Source organism: Glarea lozoyensis, assembly GCF_000409485.1.
Source record: "Glarea lozoyensis ATCC 20868 chromosome Unknown GLAREA3, whole genome shotgun sequence".
NCBI lineage: Eukaryota > Fungi > Ascomycota > Leotiomycetes > Helotiales > Helotiaceae > Glarea > Glarea lozoyensis.
This window is the reverse complement of record NW_007360998.1, coordinates 1,633,784-1,653,738: the sequence shown is the minus strand read 5'-3', so window position 1 is coordinate 1,653,738 and position 19,955 is coordinate 1,633,784. Positions and strand designations below refer to the sequence as shown.

Here is a 19,955-nt window from a genome sequence, read left to right as displayed (position 1 = left end):
ATACCTGGAAACGATTTCTTTATACAAAGTATAATCTTTACTCATGTCTCAAACTAGCACTTGAGCCACCAAGGATGTCAGCAAAGGTTTCGATTAGCTGTTTCTCTGCGTTGCAGCTGGAGTGTAGACGTTACCCGCTTAGCACAATGCCACAATTTTGACGAGCAAAACTGATTTGGTATGAAAGTTGGTTTTTAGATAGCACATTCTAAAAACACGAGTTGTGATGGAATATTAACCTGAGTACCTCGAACATTCTCAAAATTTAATGCATAAGCTTCAATAGAACCATTAGTAAAATCTGCATCACAATAATTAGAATAGTAGGTTTTCCAGTTTCATAAGTTTCCCCACCCACAGTATCATTCGATCATGACACATGAAACGACAGAGTTTGAAGCGGTCAGTCTTCAAATAGAAATATCCTCCGAAAAGCTTTGACAAACACATGGCTTGCGAATGAAATAATGGAAACCAACGTCGGAATTTAAGCGAAAAATTGTCTTCGACAAACGGGCACACCCGCTCCCGCTGATCTCTTCCGCTTCTCCATCCACCTCCTCCATCTCCACCACCGACAATTCGGCGACAACAGTCCAATATGGAGTCCTCCGGCGCTTCGACGGCCGAACTGCCGCACGATGCACACCTTTGTTGGTCGTACATGCACAAAGTTGCTTTTTGCCATGGAGGATGGTTATTTGATTCCAGATAACCAAACACAAAGTCTTACCTCGTCTCCAGACGAAGCGTGGTGATCTTGCCTCTTTGGCTCGATGTATTGGTTGCGTACAGTATGGTCGAGAATCGAGATATCGCAGAGTCGATCCCCTCTTCTCCATCTCCAGTCAGCATCCCTTTGTGCACAAGCTGCTGCTGCATACCTGCGGCACAGCTGGCTGGCCCTAATCACGGTACTGAGTCTGATTGCGCCATCTTCATACATGTACCATTGAAGATCCATACCAATATTCTCTTCATTTCCTAGGATTATGTGTTGCTGCTCTTGGTTGATGTAGTCCGGCCGCTCTTCTGTTGCTAAAGACTTGAAGAGGAGTGTGAACGAAATGCCCTCACCGAAGCAACTAATATTAAGGTTACTTATGCTTGATTTAAGAAAAGTAGCACCACATCTAAAACTAGAACTACCGACGTGACCAGTCGGAGAAAACACGAGATCCATCGTTCTATTGGCTATGTCCTAGTTATAGCACGCTTTTATTATACGAAAGCATGTCTTATCTCTTCCGCACGTGGCCCGACACGTTTTCCACCGTTGAAGATCTAATGATTGGAACATCGATGCGCTCATTAGTCCGCGTTGGATAGCTGCATATTTCTTGTAAGCGATCGAGAGAAAAGCGCGCTTGAACTTGAAAATGTTAGACGTCCAAATGAAGTACCAAATAATACACAAGGATAACGTTTTCATCCCAACAAACAAACGCAATCCTTTCGGCATTATCCAGACGGTGCAGACGCCCTGCCCGACATCCCAATCGCTTGCAAATGCCATGTCCATCTCATCTCGCATGCTCGTCGCATCCCCGGACCCCAACTCACACGAAGGAATCCTTTGCTCGCTCGTACCAAGAGCGAATTAAAGCGAAATTGGACCACTAACCAACTCAACATGGCAGATGAACCCGCAGAATGGTGGCGGGGTATGACCGACCTTCTTCTTTGGGCATTGGGAAAGGGAACCATGTGTAATACATGTGTGCGGGTTCATTTAGGCAAGAACCGTTTCTTTTTTTTTCTGCAGCCTCGCGATTGGCTCCCTATCAAATGTGCAGCTGTGTTCATGCGAGTGTAAGATCTCAAGTGTGTGCTACGTTCTGCGGATGTTTCTTTAAAACATGCGGGGTTTTCCCACTCCGTCAAAAATGAGGTTTCATAAATGGGATGATTGGAAAGGGACATCGGTGAAACGTTGAATCAATTCGAGGTTCAGAATACAAGCAATTCTTTGCTCTATCTACATATGTGTGATGGGAGTTTGAAGCATTCTTTCCTTCTAAAACTATTCCTACCTCATTCATAGGAAAGACCGCCGTCTCTAAAATGTGCTCGACGTAGGGGAATTATAGCTCAAAGGATCATATCCTGAAGGGCGTTGAGCGGTAGCCTGTGCCAGCCCAACCACGTTGGAGGGAGAAAAGTGAATCCCAAATACACAGAAATCCAAAGTATGCCTCCAGTCGCTAGAAATTCGAGAAAATTGGTGGTGGTCTTTTAAACTCAAGCAGATCGCCTTGATGTACAGTATCGAGGGGAAATATTCAAATGTGGCCAAAACCTTGGTCCATCCTCTCCTCCATATCGAAATCCAAACATGTTGCATCGGGGTATTGTAAATGGCTGGTTGATGCGCCTCCAAGATTCGTGAGATGTGAGAAACGGTGCGCCACGACACAGCCGGATAGATTTTCGCGTGGGCGGGATGGTTTCGCACATGATACCCAGAAACAGGGTCAATATCTTTAAAGATATTAGAAAGCAATATATCCAAAATGATCTGGGCGTACTCAAAGTATAAGTTTTTGCAAATTCTTCTGAATGATCATATCCTGAACCGAATTCATCGTGACCTTGAGAAGATCCGTATCGGTCGCATTGGTAAAGTGTCCGTAGACATCTCTGGCCGGGTTCCGGTTTAGCGCCGTGAATTTATCCATAAAGTATTTGCTGGTTTGCTGCCAGCTGGTTGGGTCTCCCGTGAAGTCAGAGAAGCCAAAGTCGGTGATAGGGCTGGCAGATATTTTTTGCTTGAAAAGATCAATCTTGTTCATGAAGAGGATGAGCGCAGAATTCTTAAACCAGTGAGAATTCGCGATCGATTCCCATAACATCAGAGCCTCCTGCATTTGATTCTAGATGGATCGTTAGCGGTGTGCGTTCTCACCCATCGGATTCTTGCTTACGCCGTCCTTGTCTTCCGCGAGACATTGATCGTAACCGCTGATTGCTACCAAGAACAGTAGTGCGTTGACATTTTCGAAGCAATGAATCCACTTCTTTCTTTCCGATCGCTGTCCACCCACATCAAACATGCGATATTGTAAGGATCCCAGGTCAAACACGGTTTCTGTGATTCCCGTCGTTCGTAATCTCGCTCGGAGGACATCTTGGTCGGTTGGCACGAAATCTTTGTTAAACAATCGGTCGAGGTCTTCGAAGAAACTAATCCCATGCGAATCAGCATCCCGCCTGAAACATATCGAGGCTGGTGGGGGTTGTCTTACTATCCCAGATTATCGTGAAGTGCATACTCATTTCCCCTCGCCACGGCCTTTTTCATTCCCGGGTCCTTCCATAAATCCTTAAATGCTCGAAGATATTCGGTGGGTATTGGCTCGAACGGTCGCAGGTCCTTTTCTTGAATGATCACTGGTAGATGCACCTACATCGGACAAATAGTTAGCAGGCGTTAGTGGCTGGCTGTCAAGTCAAGCACGGCACGACCGTCCACAACACCGACGACATGTCTCGCATCCTGTCCTCACTCACCGTCGTGTTATCGTATTGGAAATCGATACCCATATCCTCCATGGCATCGATAATCATCCGTAGTCCATCGAGCAGGTTGTTGAAGATGATGACTCGCCATTCCTCCTTTTCGCTCTTGGAGATGCCCTCTTTGGTGTAGATCAATTTCATCTGCTTCAGGATGGTCGATTTCCCGCTTTCTCCAGCACCTGCAGCGAATTAATCAGGTAATTAGCCATGTGTTCGTCGTTGCGACTGCCAACAAAATGGCGCGTTAGGTATTGCTGTGGGAAAGCGGTGGCTCACCCAATAATAAGAGCTTGACGACCTTTGCCATCTCCTTCTCGTCCCGATGGATCATTGCATCGATTTCCCGACTCTTCTTGTACTCATCCTCACCCCTCCTTCCCCCGAAACACATCTTGATTGATTGAGGCGTGGTGAAGGTATTGGGAGCGAATGCGGGGGGAAATGGTGGTATTTCGCAAACGGTGGTGGTGGTGGTGGTGGTGATGGTTGTTGGAGGAGGATGGCAGGCTGGTTGCTGCGACGGTGATAGCGACCAGAGGCTCGAATGGGATGTTTGTGCTCGAGTCACGGCAGCGTAGAGGGTTCCAGCCGTTAATGTATCAAAGGCGACGGGGGGGCATGGGGCATATGCAGTCGAAGGGGGAGTGGAAGGGGGGGGAAGACGCCAAAATGCCTGTCAGCAGTTGCTCATCAGGTCCAAAGAATCATCATGGCCGTCCAGCGAGAATAAATATACGGAGTACCCAGGGAAGCTCTACAACACATGGACTGGGCGCGCAAGTGTCAGTGCGTTAAGACACCTTTTTATTCCGGGTTCAGGGGATCGAGCACGGTAGATGGACCCCAAGTCACCAAGTGGGACGGCTCAGTATGATATTCAGGGCAGCAGATTCGGACGAGGACGAGGCAGCGTTAGGCACTCGAATCATGGATTTCATTCATGCGAAGTAAGGCTATCCCAGACGGCGATAATTATTAACAGTATTTGGACGGCTATAGAAGAAGAAAATTTGCACTGCGTTTGCTTGTATTCACCGGGCAGAGCTGCAAGATCTCGAGCACTCTCTTCTCGCAGCTGGTGTAGTGTCGTGTCTCGGGTAGCGACGTGCGTATCCGTCCGTTGTGGCGATGAGATGGTTGTCTCCCTCCACTCCTCCTCCCAAGCACCAGCGCCGGCTATCCAGTTCAGAACTTCAGCCCGCGAAGTACCTCTGGGACTGGTGTGACGGGGGAGCCATGTATCTGATGTGTTGCGTACCACGATGTCTCGCGAGGCTCACGAGCACACTGGTTTGGCAAACAGGCTGGACGACGAAGCAAATGGCCCGCCGAAACAGCGCAGCAGGATTGCCGGTAGGCGAAGGTGGATATTACTGTAGAAATATATATATGTGTATTTATATAGAAGTAGGTATATAGGTATATATGTATTATTATATGTATTCACTATGTATATGTATTTATTACTGTATTCACGTATTGTATCAAGGAGTAGTATTACCATCAACAACTGCGTATTCATATTCAACAACTGCCTCATCCCAGGTATCAGCACTCTCATCTTCCCGTGTCGGAGGCACGCAACATAAGCTCTTGCGTCGTGCAACAGTCACTTTGGTTCTGCCGATTTCGCGGTGCAGCGCATCGACTGGACGACGGCTGGTGAGCATGAAGAAGACGCCCAGGAGGGCTGCGAAGAGCTGCGAGTCTGCGAGAGCTCAGAGCTGCAACAGATGGGCATGGCAGTGGTGGCACCCGTAAGAGACCCTGGATGTTCTGGAAAAAACACGCGGTGCTGGGGTGGGAGCACGTTGAAGGCTCGTGGGCTGCATCACTGATTGGCGCAAAGGATGCGGAGGGGTGGCAGTAGCCCGTACTGCTGCACCTTGTCTGCTTTGGACCTTTGGGGAGCTCTGCTTTGGTGAGCAGAGACAAATCTCTTCCGCGTCGTTTGCGCCATCGCCGCCATGAAAAAATGTCCTTCTCGCAGTCACTTCTCCCCAGAGACAGGGCGTCGATGCCGGTGTCAGGCTGTCAGCGCCTCACCTGTAAGCTTTTTCAACCTCCGTGCACGACTCTGATACCTCCCCATCAGTAGCTCTGCAACGGATAAAGCAGTCTGCTGTCCAACCCGCCCTATACAGTAGTACGAGGGACTCACGTAGCTTAGTCGAAGAATAAAGTGATTCGAGGCCATACTAAAAGTACGTCCCTGGTTTGGTTAGTCGCAGATAGCTGCTGGGTGCTGTAGTGCCATTAACTGGAGCTCGATTGTGGAGGTGGAGTGAACGAAGAAGGGAAGCTGCCGCTGACGGGACACGGAATTTCGATGCTGCTGCTGCTGCGTAGCTAAAAATTCTCGCGTGGGGCATGAAAATTATTCATTTTCGCAACTTTTAAAAAACACCCCACACCTCAAAAACACAACAATAATACAAAAACCTATCTTCCTCTCTCAGTCGCCGTTCTTCTCCTCGACGGTCAATTCCCTCAATCCGCTTTCGAGCCTACCCACCATTCACCCCCATCTCTTCGCTCGTGCCCCGCGCTCGTTCGCATCTGTACGCTGCTCACTTCGTCCATCATCAAGACCCCGCATCTCACTCTTCCACCACCACTCGTCAGTGCCATCACCAAAAGTTACACAAACCGCCGTCAAAATGTCAGACATCACCCACCCAACAATCAAGGGTAAGTCGAGATCGTCTTCCATTTCCCTTTCAATGCCCTAGAAAGAAGCAGTTCGTTGTGCTCTCGCCGCTCAATATTTACTTGCTTCCGCCATACGTTCGTCCTACTTTCGGCTCTCTTGCAACAACTGCCTGATCGACTGGCCGAGGGGCAATTTGGCAGCTCGCTACGGAGCAAGGCATCATCTCGAGTACCTCTTTTGCTCCCGATCTTTGCGCCGTTCCCTGGCATCTGCACCTCCCTCCACCACTTTATCCGGCATTGATTAACTTCTACACCTGAAGCCTCCCTGTATTCAAAGCTGACAAACGGTAACCCACAGATGGCTGGTTCCGTGAGATCTCTGAGATGTGGCCGGGCCAGGCCATGACTCTCAAGGTCAAGAACATCATCCACCACGAGAAATCCAAATACCAAGATGTCCTCATCTTTGAGTCCACCGACTATGGAACCGTGTTGGTTTTGGACAACGTGATACAATGCACCGAGCGCGACGAGTTTGCCTACCAAGAAATGATTACCCATTTGGCTATGAACTCGCACCCAGACCCAAAGAAAGTCCTTGTCATTGGAGGAGGCGACGGAGGTGTGTTGCGTGAAGTCATTAAGCATGACTGTGTCGAGGAGGCCATCCTGTGCGACATCGATGAGGTGGGTTGTGTTGCTTATGCCTCGTGATTGCCATGCATATCTGACATTATCCAATTAGGCTGTTATTCGATTGTCCAAGAAGTACCTCCCAGGAATGGCTGTGGGCTTCCAACACCCAAAAGTGAAGGTCCACGTTGGAGATGGATTTAAGTTTTTGGATGACTACAAAAATGAGTTCGATGTCATTATCACCGACTCATCGGACCCAGAAGGCCCGGCAGAGTCTCTCTTCCAAAAGCCCTACTTCGAGCTCCTATTCGGCGCACTCAAGGAAGGTGGCGTGATTACCACACAAGGTTGTACGTTCTCCTATATCAGCGTGGATTTGGTGATTTCTTTGTATATATATTTCTTTGCTGCTGTATTGCAACTTCGGGCTTCATGTTTTCTCGCATTATTTGAATTTCAATCGTGGCGTTGTATTGCGTTTTGTTGGAAGCGTTTGCGATCAAGCGAGGGGTATTTGGGTGCTTCGTTAAACCATCTGTCTCCTTTTTGTCCTCTCACATGTTCAGCACATGCTAACTTGCGCAGCTGAGAATCAATGGCTTCACTTGCCACTGATCACCAAGTTGAAGAAGGACTGCAAGGAAGTATTCCCAACGGTCGAGTATGCTTACACTACCATTCCGACCTACCCATCTGGCCAAATTGGCTTCATGGTCTGCTGCAAAGACGCCAACCGTGATGTTACGAAGCCATTAAGAAGCTGGACCGCAGAGGAAGAAGAGAAGGTCAACCGCTATTACAATGCCGATATTCACAAAGCTTCCTTCATTCTCCCAACCTTCGCTCGTAATGCGTTGAGATGAGAAGTCGTTACACACGTTAGCGCAGTTTGTCAAGATATATGCGAGAGCACGTTCTTATAAATGTGGCTTTGTGATACATGGTTATGAGACAGCAGGAAATTTGTGTTGGCTTTCTCCGGCCGGGAAAAAGCAACGAAATGTCTTGCTTTTTTGCTTTTGATACCATGGTTTTCGGCTGGGTGGGAGAGAGCAGCTGTGCTACGACACAGGCACATGGCAATATCCAAAAGTTATTTGCTTTTTTAGAGAGTGTCATGTTTCATTTCATGATTCTTGGGTAACCTAGCATAGAATTCCATTGAAGATCACTTCAAATCATGCCTTCCTCAACTGTGAACACATTAAGATATCTGGAGACTGGTTTTATTTTTTATTTTGGTAAATGGTACGTAATTGGTTACATATTACACTGCATCTACATCTACACCGGATTACACTGTGTTACATGCTTGAGGTTTGGATATCATCATCTTGGCGACATCTATTCTTCGAACCTGACGCCCTCCTTACTCACATCAGGATAAACATCCCACCTCCTCTGATCATAAATCGGAATCCCCTTCCTCGCACTATCAATTTCCCCACCCTCCAAATCCGCATACACGATCTCCTCACTCTCCCCGGCCTCCACCAATACCTTCGCCATGGGATCAACCACCAAACTATGTCCATACGCATGATAAGTCGCCGTCGTATCTCGCGCCGGACTGCACAAGGCCACATAAACCTGATTATCCATCGCGCGCGCCTGTCCTTGAAGCCTCCAATGTAACGGCCCCGTCGTCGTGTTAAAGGCACCTGGATATATCAGGGCGAATGCTCCGTGTCGCGCACCGATCATGGCGAGTTCTGGGAAGCGGATATCGTAACATATTGCTATCGCTACTTTTCCGTACTCGGGTAAGTCTACGACCGTTACTTTATTCCCCGGACTTAGGATGTCTGATTCCTTGAATTTGATCTTCCCTGGGATATCGATGTCGAAGAGATGGACTTTGCGATGTGTAGCGATGAGCTCGCCTTGCGGATTAAACGTCAGGTTTGTGTTATAGTATTTTTTCGTCTCCGGTTCGATCTCGGGTATTGAGCCGCCGATTAGATATGTGCCCGTTTCTTTGGCTATGGATGATAGGGCGTGGAAGGAGGGTGATTGTTCTGCGCTTGGGGGTGAGGGGAGGAGGGTTTCCGCGTACGACGGGAAGTAGTCGCAGCCGTAGGGACTGTTGAAACATTCTGGGAGGACGATTATTCTGGCACCGGCTTTGGATGCTTCGAGGACTTTGGAGCGGGCGTGGGTTAGGTTTTTGGATTTGTCTGCGCCTGGGAATGGTGTTAGATGGAGATGTGCAGAGGGAAGGAGGGGCAGTCACCAGATGCTAATTGGATTAATCCAAGCTTTACTGGTTTTTTGAGTAGATTTGCCATGCTTGTGATTGTTCTGTGGGCGTATTTACGTATTTGAGATTGAACTTGTAAGGGTGTGAATATTGCTCGAAAAGTTCGTAGTGTTCTGTACATTTCTTGGGTATGTTGTGATTATGAAGCTCACAGCCCACTATCGGTAGAGTGGGAGGTGACAAGCTCTCCGGGCCGGGACTTGGAACTGAGCTTCCCTTGCGAGATCTGCCCGTCGGCCCCGCTACGGCTGCACCCCTTGTTGGTTTTTCGGGGCAAGTGGCCGATGCAATGTTGGAGATGGTAAGCTTTTGTAAGGCTCTTGAGAAGACAAAATACTCTACACATCCTGTATAATTACTATATAATTCAATTTCTCAAGGTACTCAGTGGTGCAAGGTAACTGGAGATTTTCAGAGACCTCATTACAGATATACATTTTGATTTCGGACTGGAACATGAAAAGCAACTTTAGGCTGGGGTCTAGAACTAATGGCTTTCCGTACTTCGAAGCCCATTCGTGGGGAACTGTAATAGAAAAGGATTGTGATTTACAGACACATTTGGGCAAAGGTTTCCGAAGTGTGTTTAAACTGCATGAAATCTATATTGTAGTCCTCTGACCTCAAGCTCGTTAAGAATGTTTATCCGAACCAAGAACACCTTTCGAACCTGTCAGTTAACACTGTGCGAGCTGGGCGCTGAGCAGCCCAGAAATCCTTATATGGTATAAATCATTAAAACGTAAATCGCAATAATTTATTGATCTGAGAGAGCTCTTTACCGTTTACAAGTTTCCTTATAACATGCAGAGAATTAATTATGCTCACTTATTCGACGGCAGGAAACGTCAATCAATAGAAATGTATGCTCTGCCTCAATCATCGATGGGGTTGCGGTGAGGAGAGGTATGATCATTTCTTCCTGCCATGTCGATTACCTTAAGTGACATAATCGTCGCCTTCCAAAGATGCTCCTGCCTCACGATGTGTGTCGGCTCTCCCTTGCACGCTGTGGTATCTTTCCTTCTCCCAAGCTGTTTCTTCCACTTCATATCTATAGATAGCTTATCAGCTTCAGTCCATTCGTCTCGCTACATTCATTATTTTCCTTCTGTGCCGTCCAGTAGTTTGAATACTACGGGCGTCCACATCCGATCTCACCATCCTAAAATCCTCTTCTTCTCTCCTATGTTTAATGTTCAATCCAGCTGAGGGACCGCTCGGAGGGAGTCCCACTCCAAGAGCAGCTTCAGCAATCCCCTCGACACCATTAAGTACTCCAACTATCCGCCGAGTCGACGGCGATATCCTGTCTCGAATTCGATCTCTACTCCTAGCTCGCAACGGGCCCGAGATACCAAGAACTCCTTTCCCCTCGGATGAAACACCAGATCGTAGCTCAGAGGACTCGACCCTGAATCTCGTGGTCACTAGGAAGCTTGCTATTGCCGCTCGAAGAGAAAAGAGGTTGAGTCTCCCAGATTCGCAGAGAGCTTCCACAACCAGTGCTAGCCCTAGTATGGACATATTTGGCACGCAGAAAAATCAAGACCCGGAACCACCAGTTCTTGGATTTCCGTTCTCGTCCCTCCGATCTTCGGGTTCGGCAAATGACGTTCGAGAAGCTTTCAACCAAGACGTAACAGTCGATGTCTCGAATCTCACAGATGGACCTTCTTCGTTACCAGGCCAGAAAAAGCCACGACTGAAATTGGTTCTAGCAGATAAAGCCAAAAATAAAGATCCAGAGCTGGTATCATGTGTTGAAATCAGCTCCAACATACCCGAGAATGATGCAGAAATTCACGAGGAGGAGTTGACGTGCTGCCCACCATGTTCTCCTCCAGAATCATTGCCTTCGAAATATATAATCAGTGATGGCGAGTGGCCAAAGACGATTGAAGCTGAGAGATCCGATCTTGCTTGTTTCCTTGCCGGGTGTCCTCCAGGCGAGACCAATTGCGCAAGACATCCAAGTCCGCGTCGTGCACAATCAACATCACTTTTGGATCACCGAAGCAGACCTCAAGATCTGGTAGCGATTGGTAAGGACCCGACGTCTGACCTCGATCGCATTATTGCCGAAAATAGCAATAGAAGAAGCAAGAAATCCAGGACAGACGATAACTTTTCGGCGCCGAAAAGTAAGTCCGGGGGCAGCGGTACTTCTAGCGATGCGTTTCCACATGTTACCCAGTCCCAGAGACTCGCGGCGAGGAAGTCAAGTCAGCCAACCTTCTCGACAACCATCTTCACAAATTTCAATCTCCCGGGTCCAAAGAACAAAAGACCATCAAAATTTAGAGAGGAGCGCAAATCCGCACAAATTCCCCCGCAAGAGCTTACAGGAGAACTTGCTGATATCAAGCCTCTGGAAATGAAAACTCTTCCTGACGTGAAACCGTACAAGAAAGAACCGAAGACGGACGACCGACCTATTTTCCCTCGAAAGCGATCGGAAGTTTCAATCAAGCCAAAAAATTACACAGAATCCCTATTTTCTGTTACTTCTAAAGCGTCCAGCAAGCGTCACGCTTTACTTAAACCATCAGCGTCGGAAGTTGGGCCAGCTGATTTAGGAGCTCCGACCCCACCAGTATTGTCGACAATACCTAGCATTGGAGACCAACTAGACACTTTTATACCGGATCCAGAGCCGGAGCCAGAAGCAGACCAACTTGCTAATACCGACATTCCAGGGACAACAGCGATCGACCCTGACCGGGAGCTAAGTGCAAAAATCGATAAAACACTTCGGGAGGTAGGCCCAGGTGCGGTTGCGGGCCACTTGACCAATCTACAGAAGACCATCGAATTAGTCGACAACGTGAGTCAGAGAGTTCAAGATGCTAAGCAAAATGTCCAAAACGGAGGTGCAAACGTAGGCAAGCGAGATATAAATTCTCCACCATCTGAAGCCAACCCGGTGGATGCAGCTTACTGGGGTTTCAGTCCGGCAGTGAAGGGAGCTGTCGAGGATGCAGTCCAGGTCGCAGTGCGCAACGCAGTTCAGGAGGCCAAGGTTCCACATGGGATGCCAAAAAATCAGGCAGCAGAGGTTTACCGCTTGCTTATGGCGGATTCGCTCTCCCACGCTGCGAAAAACGCTGATGATTATCTGAAGCGGCCCTCTCTTTGGAACAGCCCAGATTCATCTCAAGCTGCCCAACAAACATTGACGCCGATAGCGAGCACGAACAAGATCGATATAATTCAAAGACCAAAGAATGCTTTCCAACCAGGAAATGATTTGGAAACTATACCACTCGACCTCAACTCAATAGTGTCACCAGAGAACCAAAAGCTAGGTCAACCAAACCCCCGAAAGTCATTCCAGATCGTGGGTCGTCTAAGAACCGTGTACTGAGCACGAAGCTGGGATCCGGTAATCCACCACGTATAAATCCAGACGCAACGCTTGGGGGTCGCAAGCATTCATTTGACCTTCTTGTCCCACAAGAAAGACTCAATCTCCAATCTGTAGCATCATCGGAATCTCCACGTGCCAGGTATCCTCTAGCAGAGTCGGCCATCAGTGCCCTCCCTTCTCGGAAGGCTTTAGACCCACTTGATGATAGAAGTACCGTCTCAAACATACCTCCCGGAAGACAGCTTGCGCGGAAGAATACGGTTCATTGGCTTCGAGAATTACTCTCCAGCAAAGGCCCCTATGAGCCGCGCTTGACTGCTCTGCCGCCGAGAACAAGAAGAGCTAATAACAATTCATCCAGTCGTGCGAGATCGCAAACAGTCCCATCAGGAAATGCGCACACAGCCAACTTAGAACGAGGGCAAGATTTTGAGGCTGAAACAACGATTGTTCCTGAGAATTTCACGAGGACAATTGATGACCTCGAGCAGCTGCTCAACGAAGCGCTCATCATCGCTCAACTAGCTGCACAAAAAGATGACGCCAAGGGAATGCCAAAGATTTTGGAGCACGCAGCGAAGATCCTGAAGAATGGCCGTAAGGGTCTTTCCGAAGGTTACCAGCCACGAAGGAATAACGTACGCTCAAGACGTACCGACACATACTCTGGCGAGGACTCCGAGCTTGGAAGCATGCACGAGAGTTTGAGAAGCTATTCTGTTGTGACAGATTCGGATATAGAAAGTGATGTCGACCGATATGCAGATCGTGCACCGATTCTATACCACGACCAGCATGGCAGAAGCATTGAGATACCACCTAAGAAACCTACACGCAAACAGACCGGAAGGGCGACACCTTACAGGCCTTACAAGGAGAGGAACTCGCTCTCACGGGATTCAGTGAATGCAGATGTTCCGCTGATGGCCAGTGACGAGAACTTCCAGAAGTTCAAACCCACTGAACCAAAGGCATCAGCAAAACAATCTAATTTTCGCCGCTCCGATACGAAATCTGTAGTAACTAATGATGATCTGGATCCTCCGGAAGCCCTTGGGTTGCTGATTGGTTCTGGGCCAGCGCCCGAGTTTTATAATCCTGAGCCGTTCAGATCACCCACGAGTACCGGAACGGCCCGGAGATTTGAGCCTGAGCGGTCTCCAAGACGTCTCAGCCCTACAAAGCAGCAGGTGCCTACGATAGTCACGGACGATCAATGCCCAATTCCTTTGCCTCATAGCAGAAACCTCTCGGGGCCATGCCCTAGTCAAGGGCACTCGGATGATGACCACGAGGCTGTCAGGTCAAGACTTGCGGCGAACGAGGTTCCTAACAAGCGAGAGGTACGTGAACATATTGAAACCTTCCGTAACCCACCGATACATCCCAGGGAAAGCTCCTTAGCTCTCAATAAAAAAGCTGAACAAGCACAGAACGAGGCCGAGGGCTATCAGTTGAGACCGGGTCAAACGTACGATTGGCAGGATGTCGATCAAGCGTTCGTTCAACCGTGCAAATTGAAGGACAAGAGGACGTCAACTCTGGAACGATCCGTGCCGTGTACATCCAGTATGGACGGCTCTGAAGATTCAAGTGGACAGGTAGATTTCTCTGTTGGCTATGTCGCCCGTGGTGCCTCTGCAAAGGCGAAGATAGGTTCGCGCCAATTACAGCAGAATCAATATGTCCACCAGGCAGCCGGAGGCTCATATGACAACCGGGGCTATTCCAGAGCACCATACGACAACCGACAGGACGATTCGAGACAGACAGATGAATATCGTGAGTACCCGTCTAGAGATTTAAATGACAATGGAGGCTATCAGACTGGGGGTGGTGGCGCTGGAGGAGGAGGTGGGAACGGAGGTGGAAATAGAGGCGGTGGGTATCCTCCAAACTCTGATGACAATGGAGGCGATCCGGGCGAGGAAAGGCCACAAGCTGGGTACGAGTTGAGGGACGAGCCAGATCGAAATCTCCCGCAAACTCAGAAAGCTCGACGGCGTAAGCATGGCAATTCCACCGAGTTCGTACTCAAAGGTAAGAACCATCTAAGTCTGCGATCCAATCAACACAAAGGATTCAGCTTTGCGAAGTCCCACAAGAAGCCTAAGATTGCTAGAGACTGGCAACTCACTCGAAAAAGATTCTGCGCTACTGTAGCTTGTATCAGTACAGCGTTGGTCGGAATTCTTGTTGGAATATATGCCGGAGAGGTCCCTGCAATTCAGTACTACATTGTCGATTTCCATCACTATACCGTACTGGGGAATGTCTTCTTCTACCTCGGCCTAGCTATACCAACCTTCTTCTGCTGGCCGCTACCCTTGCTTCATGGTAGGAAACCATATATTCTCGGTTCCATGGCTCTGGCGATGCCTCTGCTGTTTCCACAAGCTGTTGCAGTGGGCTCTATCCGGTCGCCCTATGTCAGATATTGGAGAATCGGGTTGATAGCTCCTCGAGCTCTAATGGGCTTTTGCCTGGGTTTCGCAAACATAAACTTCAAATCAACTCTCACGGATCTCTTCGGCGCCTCTCTACAATCTGAAAACCCGCATCAAGAAATCGTCGATGAGAACGACGTGCGACGCCATGGCGGTGGCTTAGGAGTATGGCTAGGTTTGTGGACGTGGTCCGCGATGGGGTCGATCGGACTCGGTTTTATGATCGGTGCTGTAATCATCAATCACATGCCACCGGCCTGGGGGTTCTATGTGAGCATCTTCATCATTGCCTGCGTATTGTTTCTTAATATCATCACACCCGAAGTCAGACGTTCTGCATTCAGAAGATCTGTTGCCGAAGTCAAGAATGGCGAAAAGGTCTCTCGCCGGCTAGCGCGAGGTGAGGTCAAAATGCACATGGTTCAAACAGGACCCAAATGGTGGGGTGAAGAGTTTCATTACGGGATAATTCTCTCCATGCGCATGATGACTCAGCCTGGTTTTCTCATTATGGCTGTATATGTGGGTTGGATGTATGCACAAATTGTGCTAATCATTATCGTAAGTACTTATGTAGCGTGTGATACAGATACAAAGAAGCTAACGCGTCGGACTAGCTCTTGGGTTCTCTGATGTCCAACAAGTACAAGTTCATATCTCCCCTTGTTGGTCTGAGTGTGATGGTCGTACCAGTAGGGGCCATGCTTGCTATCCCCTTTCAGAAAGCCTCGATTTTCAGTCGATCACGGTCTAAAGATGACACTGCCGACGACGATACGTATAAGAAGCAGAAGCTGTCATGGTCTGATCATATGGTTCGGCGTGCAATCTTTGTCTTGACTCTGCCATTCGCTGGTCTTGCATACACCCTCTCATCAACAGGTCCCCCCGTATATTTTCTTGTGCCTATTTTGTTCGCTGGATTGATAGGATTTCTTTCGAACCTGGCCATGGCAGAATGTCATGGAATTCTTATGGAAACATTCGATACCTCGGATCTCTCTCCTGGGATGGCTGGTCGTGCTCGAGGATCCGCCGGAGACAAAGCGAAAGGAAAAAGAACCAATTACTCGTCATTCCCTCGCGTGCAATCTGCATTTGCGATCACGCAAGCTATTGGTTACATTTTCTCAGCGATCTCCATTGGGATTGGAGGTTCCGTAACAAGACAGCTTGGACAACAAGCAGCAACCGGGGTATTTGCCGGAATTCTCTTGATACTTTCAATCTTGCTTTTGCTTGTTTTGGTACGCATCAAAGATGTACAAATCATCCCCGATGCGAAAAAAGATGACATGTCGAGATGGAAGAACGCTCGAAAGACCTCTGCCTTCATGCGTGCCCAGGGGGCTGAGGTGGAGGAACCATGGCGACCAATCATCATTGGAAACCCGACACATCATACAAGAAGAGTGAACATTTTGGAAATGGGAAGCCTGACCCGATGGGAAGAAATCCGTAGGAAGAATCGATTGGTGGACGCAAATAGTCTCGAGGCTATGCATCCAAATCTCGTAGTGATTGAGGATGTTGAGGAAAGATTCTTTGGCAAAAAACCACCGCCGCCACCACGTCAGATGAGCCAACAACCACCACCACTACAGGCTCAGGACGACCCAAGACCAAGTCGGGGATACCAAAGGGGTCCCAGTGACAATCAAGGTTATGTTTTGAACCCCGACAACGATCGCTACGCCCACCCAGATATTCAGCGGAGCTACTCCAGAAATCCAGAGGATCAGTTAATGTTTACGGGCAATGATCTAGGAGACCGACGTGATAGCCGCCGACTGCCCATTGAGCCTCCGGCGGGAAACGACGTGGCGCGGAGAAGGGCGACGAGAAGAGAGTAACTTTTCCTTTGCTGTTTAACGAAGTAGACGTCACACGCATGGCTCGACGCCAAGATTCGATCAGAATGGCTATGATAATGACGGATAATCTATGGAAGACGATCGGCGCAAGACATGGTGTGCAGGAAGTCGAAGATGTTGGCGAAGGCTTTAGTGGGTGGGCGTGGAGGAGCAAAAGTTCAAATTAGGGTGGATAGGTGATACTCGTATATGAGCTGCTTTCATAGACGTAAATTGAAGATTGAAAACAGTATTTCACTAAGCTTTTCAGATTTGTTGACGAGTTTCCCCAAACAACAAACTGCCTGACAGCCCCTGCTCCTCATTCTCGCGGCCTGTTATCCCTAATTTCACTGCAAGCAAAATGCACCGGGAGCTCTTGACGCGGGTAAAACGATGTTACCATGGGCATTTTGGTTCGGGGCACGAAAGTTCAACTCGTCAAATGAGTGCATCACTAGTCTCCCCCCGCAGTACGCAAGTGTTGCTCACGGAGGAGGGTACGGGACCCCAGGTTGAGAGTCTATTTGAGCGCGATCATGAGTTGCAATCTCAAGAGGTTTCCACTTCCAACAGCCGGGTTTTAAAACAAGCCGTATCCCGCTGGAGCCAGTGGAACATGCCACTAACGGAGCTTGCGTTATCGCGATTGCTATTGTGGCTCGCTTTGTTTGCATGGCATTTTCTTTGTTGTGATGTCGATGAGAGTTGGGGTGTTCATGGTGATGAGTTGGTAGGATTCATGGTCGCCTTGTCTTGATCTTCGTGCTTCTGCTGTTTGGCCTCCCACTCGTTTCTCAAGGGTTTTAATCCCTTCATTATCCACGACATACCCTTCTCTTTCCTCTTCCTCTCGCGTTGATTGACCCTCCACTCAATACTACTCTTTGAAGCGCGTTCTCCTATTTCAACCTCGTCTCTCAGATTCGAGCCATCAGTTTCCCAATCTCTCAGACCGGGAGCCCAGAGGCTTGGTTGTATAATCTGATTGAGACTGGACGCAATATATGATCGGGTGTGAGAGACAGGCACAAAGGGCCCATAGAGGGGATTGGTGGAGGGAGATGTGATATGTTTCTCATGATCGTAATTTGTGGAGGAGATGTGGAGTTCGAAGATTTTCTCGATCGGTTCTTTTTGTGGTGGAGGGGCGTTTGCAGGATCCGACGGATCCAGGGGAGCAACGGACGCTTCGATTTCTTGGGAGGGTGTTAGAGGTGGTGGATTAGGAGTTATGGTGAGGCGGTAGCGGAGCGTGGAGGAGTTTTGTGCGGCAATGGCTGCGGACTCGTCGACGAACATGGCAAGAAAGGCATTTGGAATTGGAGTTTTAGGGAAGTACTATTAGGTATTAGCTACAGATGCGAGTGATACGGGAATGCTTTACTTTGAGAGAGCGAAACATGGTAACTTCTCCGAATTGCTCGAGAACGCGCAGAACCTCGCGTCGTTCAGCAAACGTCCTGGCAGTTGGGTACATTTTTACATGGACAGTACGTTTGGCCAAAGCATGGGCAGATCTGCTAGCTTCAAGAGTTCGCTGCATTGCGGCTGTCTTTCTCGTAGCCAGGGCGCCTTGTATAGAGAACCAAACTTCGTTCCCCTTGGGTTGTTGAATGACAATATTGCAGGTGAGATTTGTCTTTTGTGTATTTTTACGGCAGGCTTTAGTCGCCAACAGCGAAGTCAATATCAGCTACCGACATCAATCATTTAGCAGGAGTCAAACGTCCCGGAAATTTACGGCCAGCAGAACAATACTCTGGCTATGAGGGATATCGCAATAGCAGCAGAGATATCAACAACGCTTCGCAAACGCGACAAGGATAGGAATATTTCCTCCTACTTTCCAAGTCTTTGGTAAATTTTGAAAATGGTGCGCTTTCTTCTTCTTCTTCCATGTCACCTTTTTCCAACTTCTCCTGTATCATTAACAGAGATGGCCCCAACTTTAGACGCTCACAGTTTCAAGACTTGTTGTCAACAACGTCTCGCATCTAGCGAGCTCTGACGCAAGACCTTTTCTCAGTTCTGTCGGCACATTGACTTTCACGTTATCTTGTCCCAATTCAGAGACAGTTCTCGGTTCCAGTGTTTGGGGATGGTGGGGGCTTGCATCTCCAAGGTTGCCAATGCCTCCCAGCCTGTGGAAATAGCCACTCCAAGATCTTTATCTTTGTTGATTCTTATCGACCGAGAACTCACTGGCTATGAGCCGCTGGGCGAATGTCCATTCTCTCGAAACGGATGAGGTTGCTTTTGGTGAAGATGTGAAGCAAGAAACGCAATGACCGATCATCAACAGTCTTCTACCTGATAATCTGAGCAAGAGCCCCTCTGTTGGTCTCTGGGACATCAGATCTGGATGTAACCACGACTTGTCGTCAAGGGCCGACGTACTCGAGTAGATGATTTCATGTTATAGATTACCAGGGATGGAATTTTTCATCTCTTTGGGTTGATGTTTTTGGGTATTTTCCCTTCAACGGACCGCCCGAGGAGGATCATGCTCCACTCGTCCTTGCACCCAATCACGGGCAAACGATTTCCCCGCAAAACACGAAATGGCATCGAGTAAACCGGCAAGCTTATCTTCGTCGAGCGCAGGCCACACATCTCCACCACAACGCGGCTCCTCAGGTCCTCAGCTTCTCAGCTCCTCAGATGGTGCAGCCTTGTCATTCGCAGACATCGTCAAGATAGCGAGCCTCCTGTCTCCCAGACGCCATGCCTCGCAGACACGGCCGCGGCGACAGGAACGGCCAGCCGCTTGCCGCATAGCTGGTGAGGTCGCGAGGTCGCGGTCGCCTGTGACGAGATCACGGCCGTACTGTTCTGAGCGTCCTAGATGGTGATACCCCACGCGAGTCTCACAGGACGACGACAAGGAAGGTCAAAGTCACGCTCCTTGGGCATGGGTACAAGACGAGGTAACCCGTAACCGTTGATGCTGCTGAGCTACTCGTCTAGGTATCCTCTGGCGGTGCAGTCCTCTCAGATTCTTGCTTCCAGCACCCTTAGAAGTCTAGAACGGCATTTACTCGTAGTTCTAGTCTCAACCTTAAAAAACCGCGTCCGGAAATGCCCCTTCAAAGATAAGCAAGCGCAACCAGCCAAGCAGACACCCAGATTGCATTCCTATCAAGCTCGTGTCGAAAGTCAATATTCGTTGCCATCCACCATCGAGCGCTGATATCGCAGATTTTTCAACAGAT

At 48.7% G+C, this 19,955-nt stretch overlaps 6 protein-coding genes across 6 annotated transcripts; 2 read left to right on the top strand and 4 right to left on the bottom strand.

The window, feature by feature from the left end:
• Window positions 1-2,528: 2,528 nt before the first annotated feature.
• Window positions 2,529-3,910, bottom strand: GLAREA_00522 (P-loop containing nucleoside triphosphate hydrolase; the record flags this gene model as incomplete). Its single annotated transcript, XM_008085280.1, has 5 exons — window positions 2,529-2,873; window positions 2,925-3,183; window positions 3,246-3,403; window positions 3,511-3,698; window positions 3,796-3,910. 5 exons carry the CDS (start codon window positions 3,908-3,910, stop codon window positions 2,529-2,531), a joined length of 1,065 nt encoding a protein of 354 aa, XP_008083471.1.
• A 1,093-nt stretch (window positions 3,911-5,003) lies between these two features.
• GLAREA_00521 (uncharacterized protein) lies at window positions 5,004-5,189 on the bottom strand (the record flags this gene model as incomplete). Its single annotated transcript, XM_008085279.1, has 1 exon — window positions 5,004-5,189. One exon carries the CDS (start codon window positions 5,187-5,189, stop codon window positions 5,004-5,006), a length of 186 nt encoding a protein of 61 aa, XP_008083470.1.
• Window positions 5,190-6,179: 990 nt separating this feature from the next.
• Window positions 6,180-7,673, top strand: GLAREA_00520 (S-adenosyl-L-methionine-dependent methyltransferase; the record flags this gene model as incomplete). The annotated part of the gene is made up of 4 exons (XM_008085278.1): window positions 6,180-6,210; window positions 6,533-6,861; window positions 6,920-7,160; window positions 7,396-7,673. The coding sequence occupies 4 exons, from the start codon at window positions 6,180-6,182 to the stop codon at window positions 7,671-7,673; spliced, it is 879 nt and encodes a 292-aa protein (XP_008083469.1).
• Window positions 7,674-8,154: 481 nt separating this feature from the next.
• On the bottom strand, window positions 8,155-9,098 carry GLAREA_00519 (Carbon-nitrogen hydrolase; the record flags this gene model as incomplete). Its single annotated transcript, XM_008085277.1, has 2 exons — window positions 8,155-8,993; window positions 9,044-9,098. The coding sequence occupies 2 exons, from the start codon at window positions 9,096-9,098 to the stop codon at window positions 8,155-8,157; spliced, it is 894 nt and encodes a 297-aa protein (XP_008083468.1).
• A 1,167-nt stretch (window positions 9,099-10,265) lies between these two features.
• On the top strand, window positions 10,266-16,740 carry GLAREA_00518 (MFS general substrate transporter; the record flags this gene model as incomplete). The annotated part of the gene is made up of 3 exons (XM_008085276.1): window positions 10,266-12,410; window positions 12,446-15,448; window positions 15,505-16,740. The coding sequence occupies 3 exons, from the start codon at window positions 10,266-10,268 to the stop codon at window positions 16,738-16,740; spliced, it is 6,384 nt and encodes a 2,127-aa protein (XP_008083467.1).
• Window positions 16,741-17,457: 717 nt separating this feature from the next.
• Window positions 17,458-18,286, bottom strand: GLAREA_00517 (uncharacterized protein; the record flags this gene model as incomplete). The annotated part of the gene is made up of 2 exons (XM_008085275.1): window positions 17,458-18,081; window positions 18,128-18,286. The coding sequence occupies 2 exons, from the start codon at window positions 18,284-18,286 to the stop codon at window positions 17,458-17,460; spliced, it is 783 nt and encodes a 260-aa protein (XP_008083466.1).
• Between the last annotated feature and the right edge of the window lie 1,669 nt (window positions 18,287-19,955).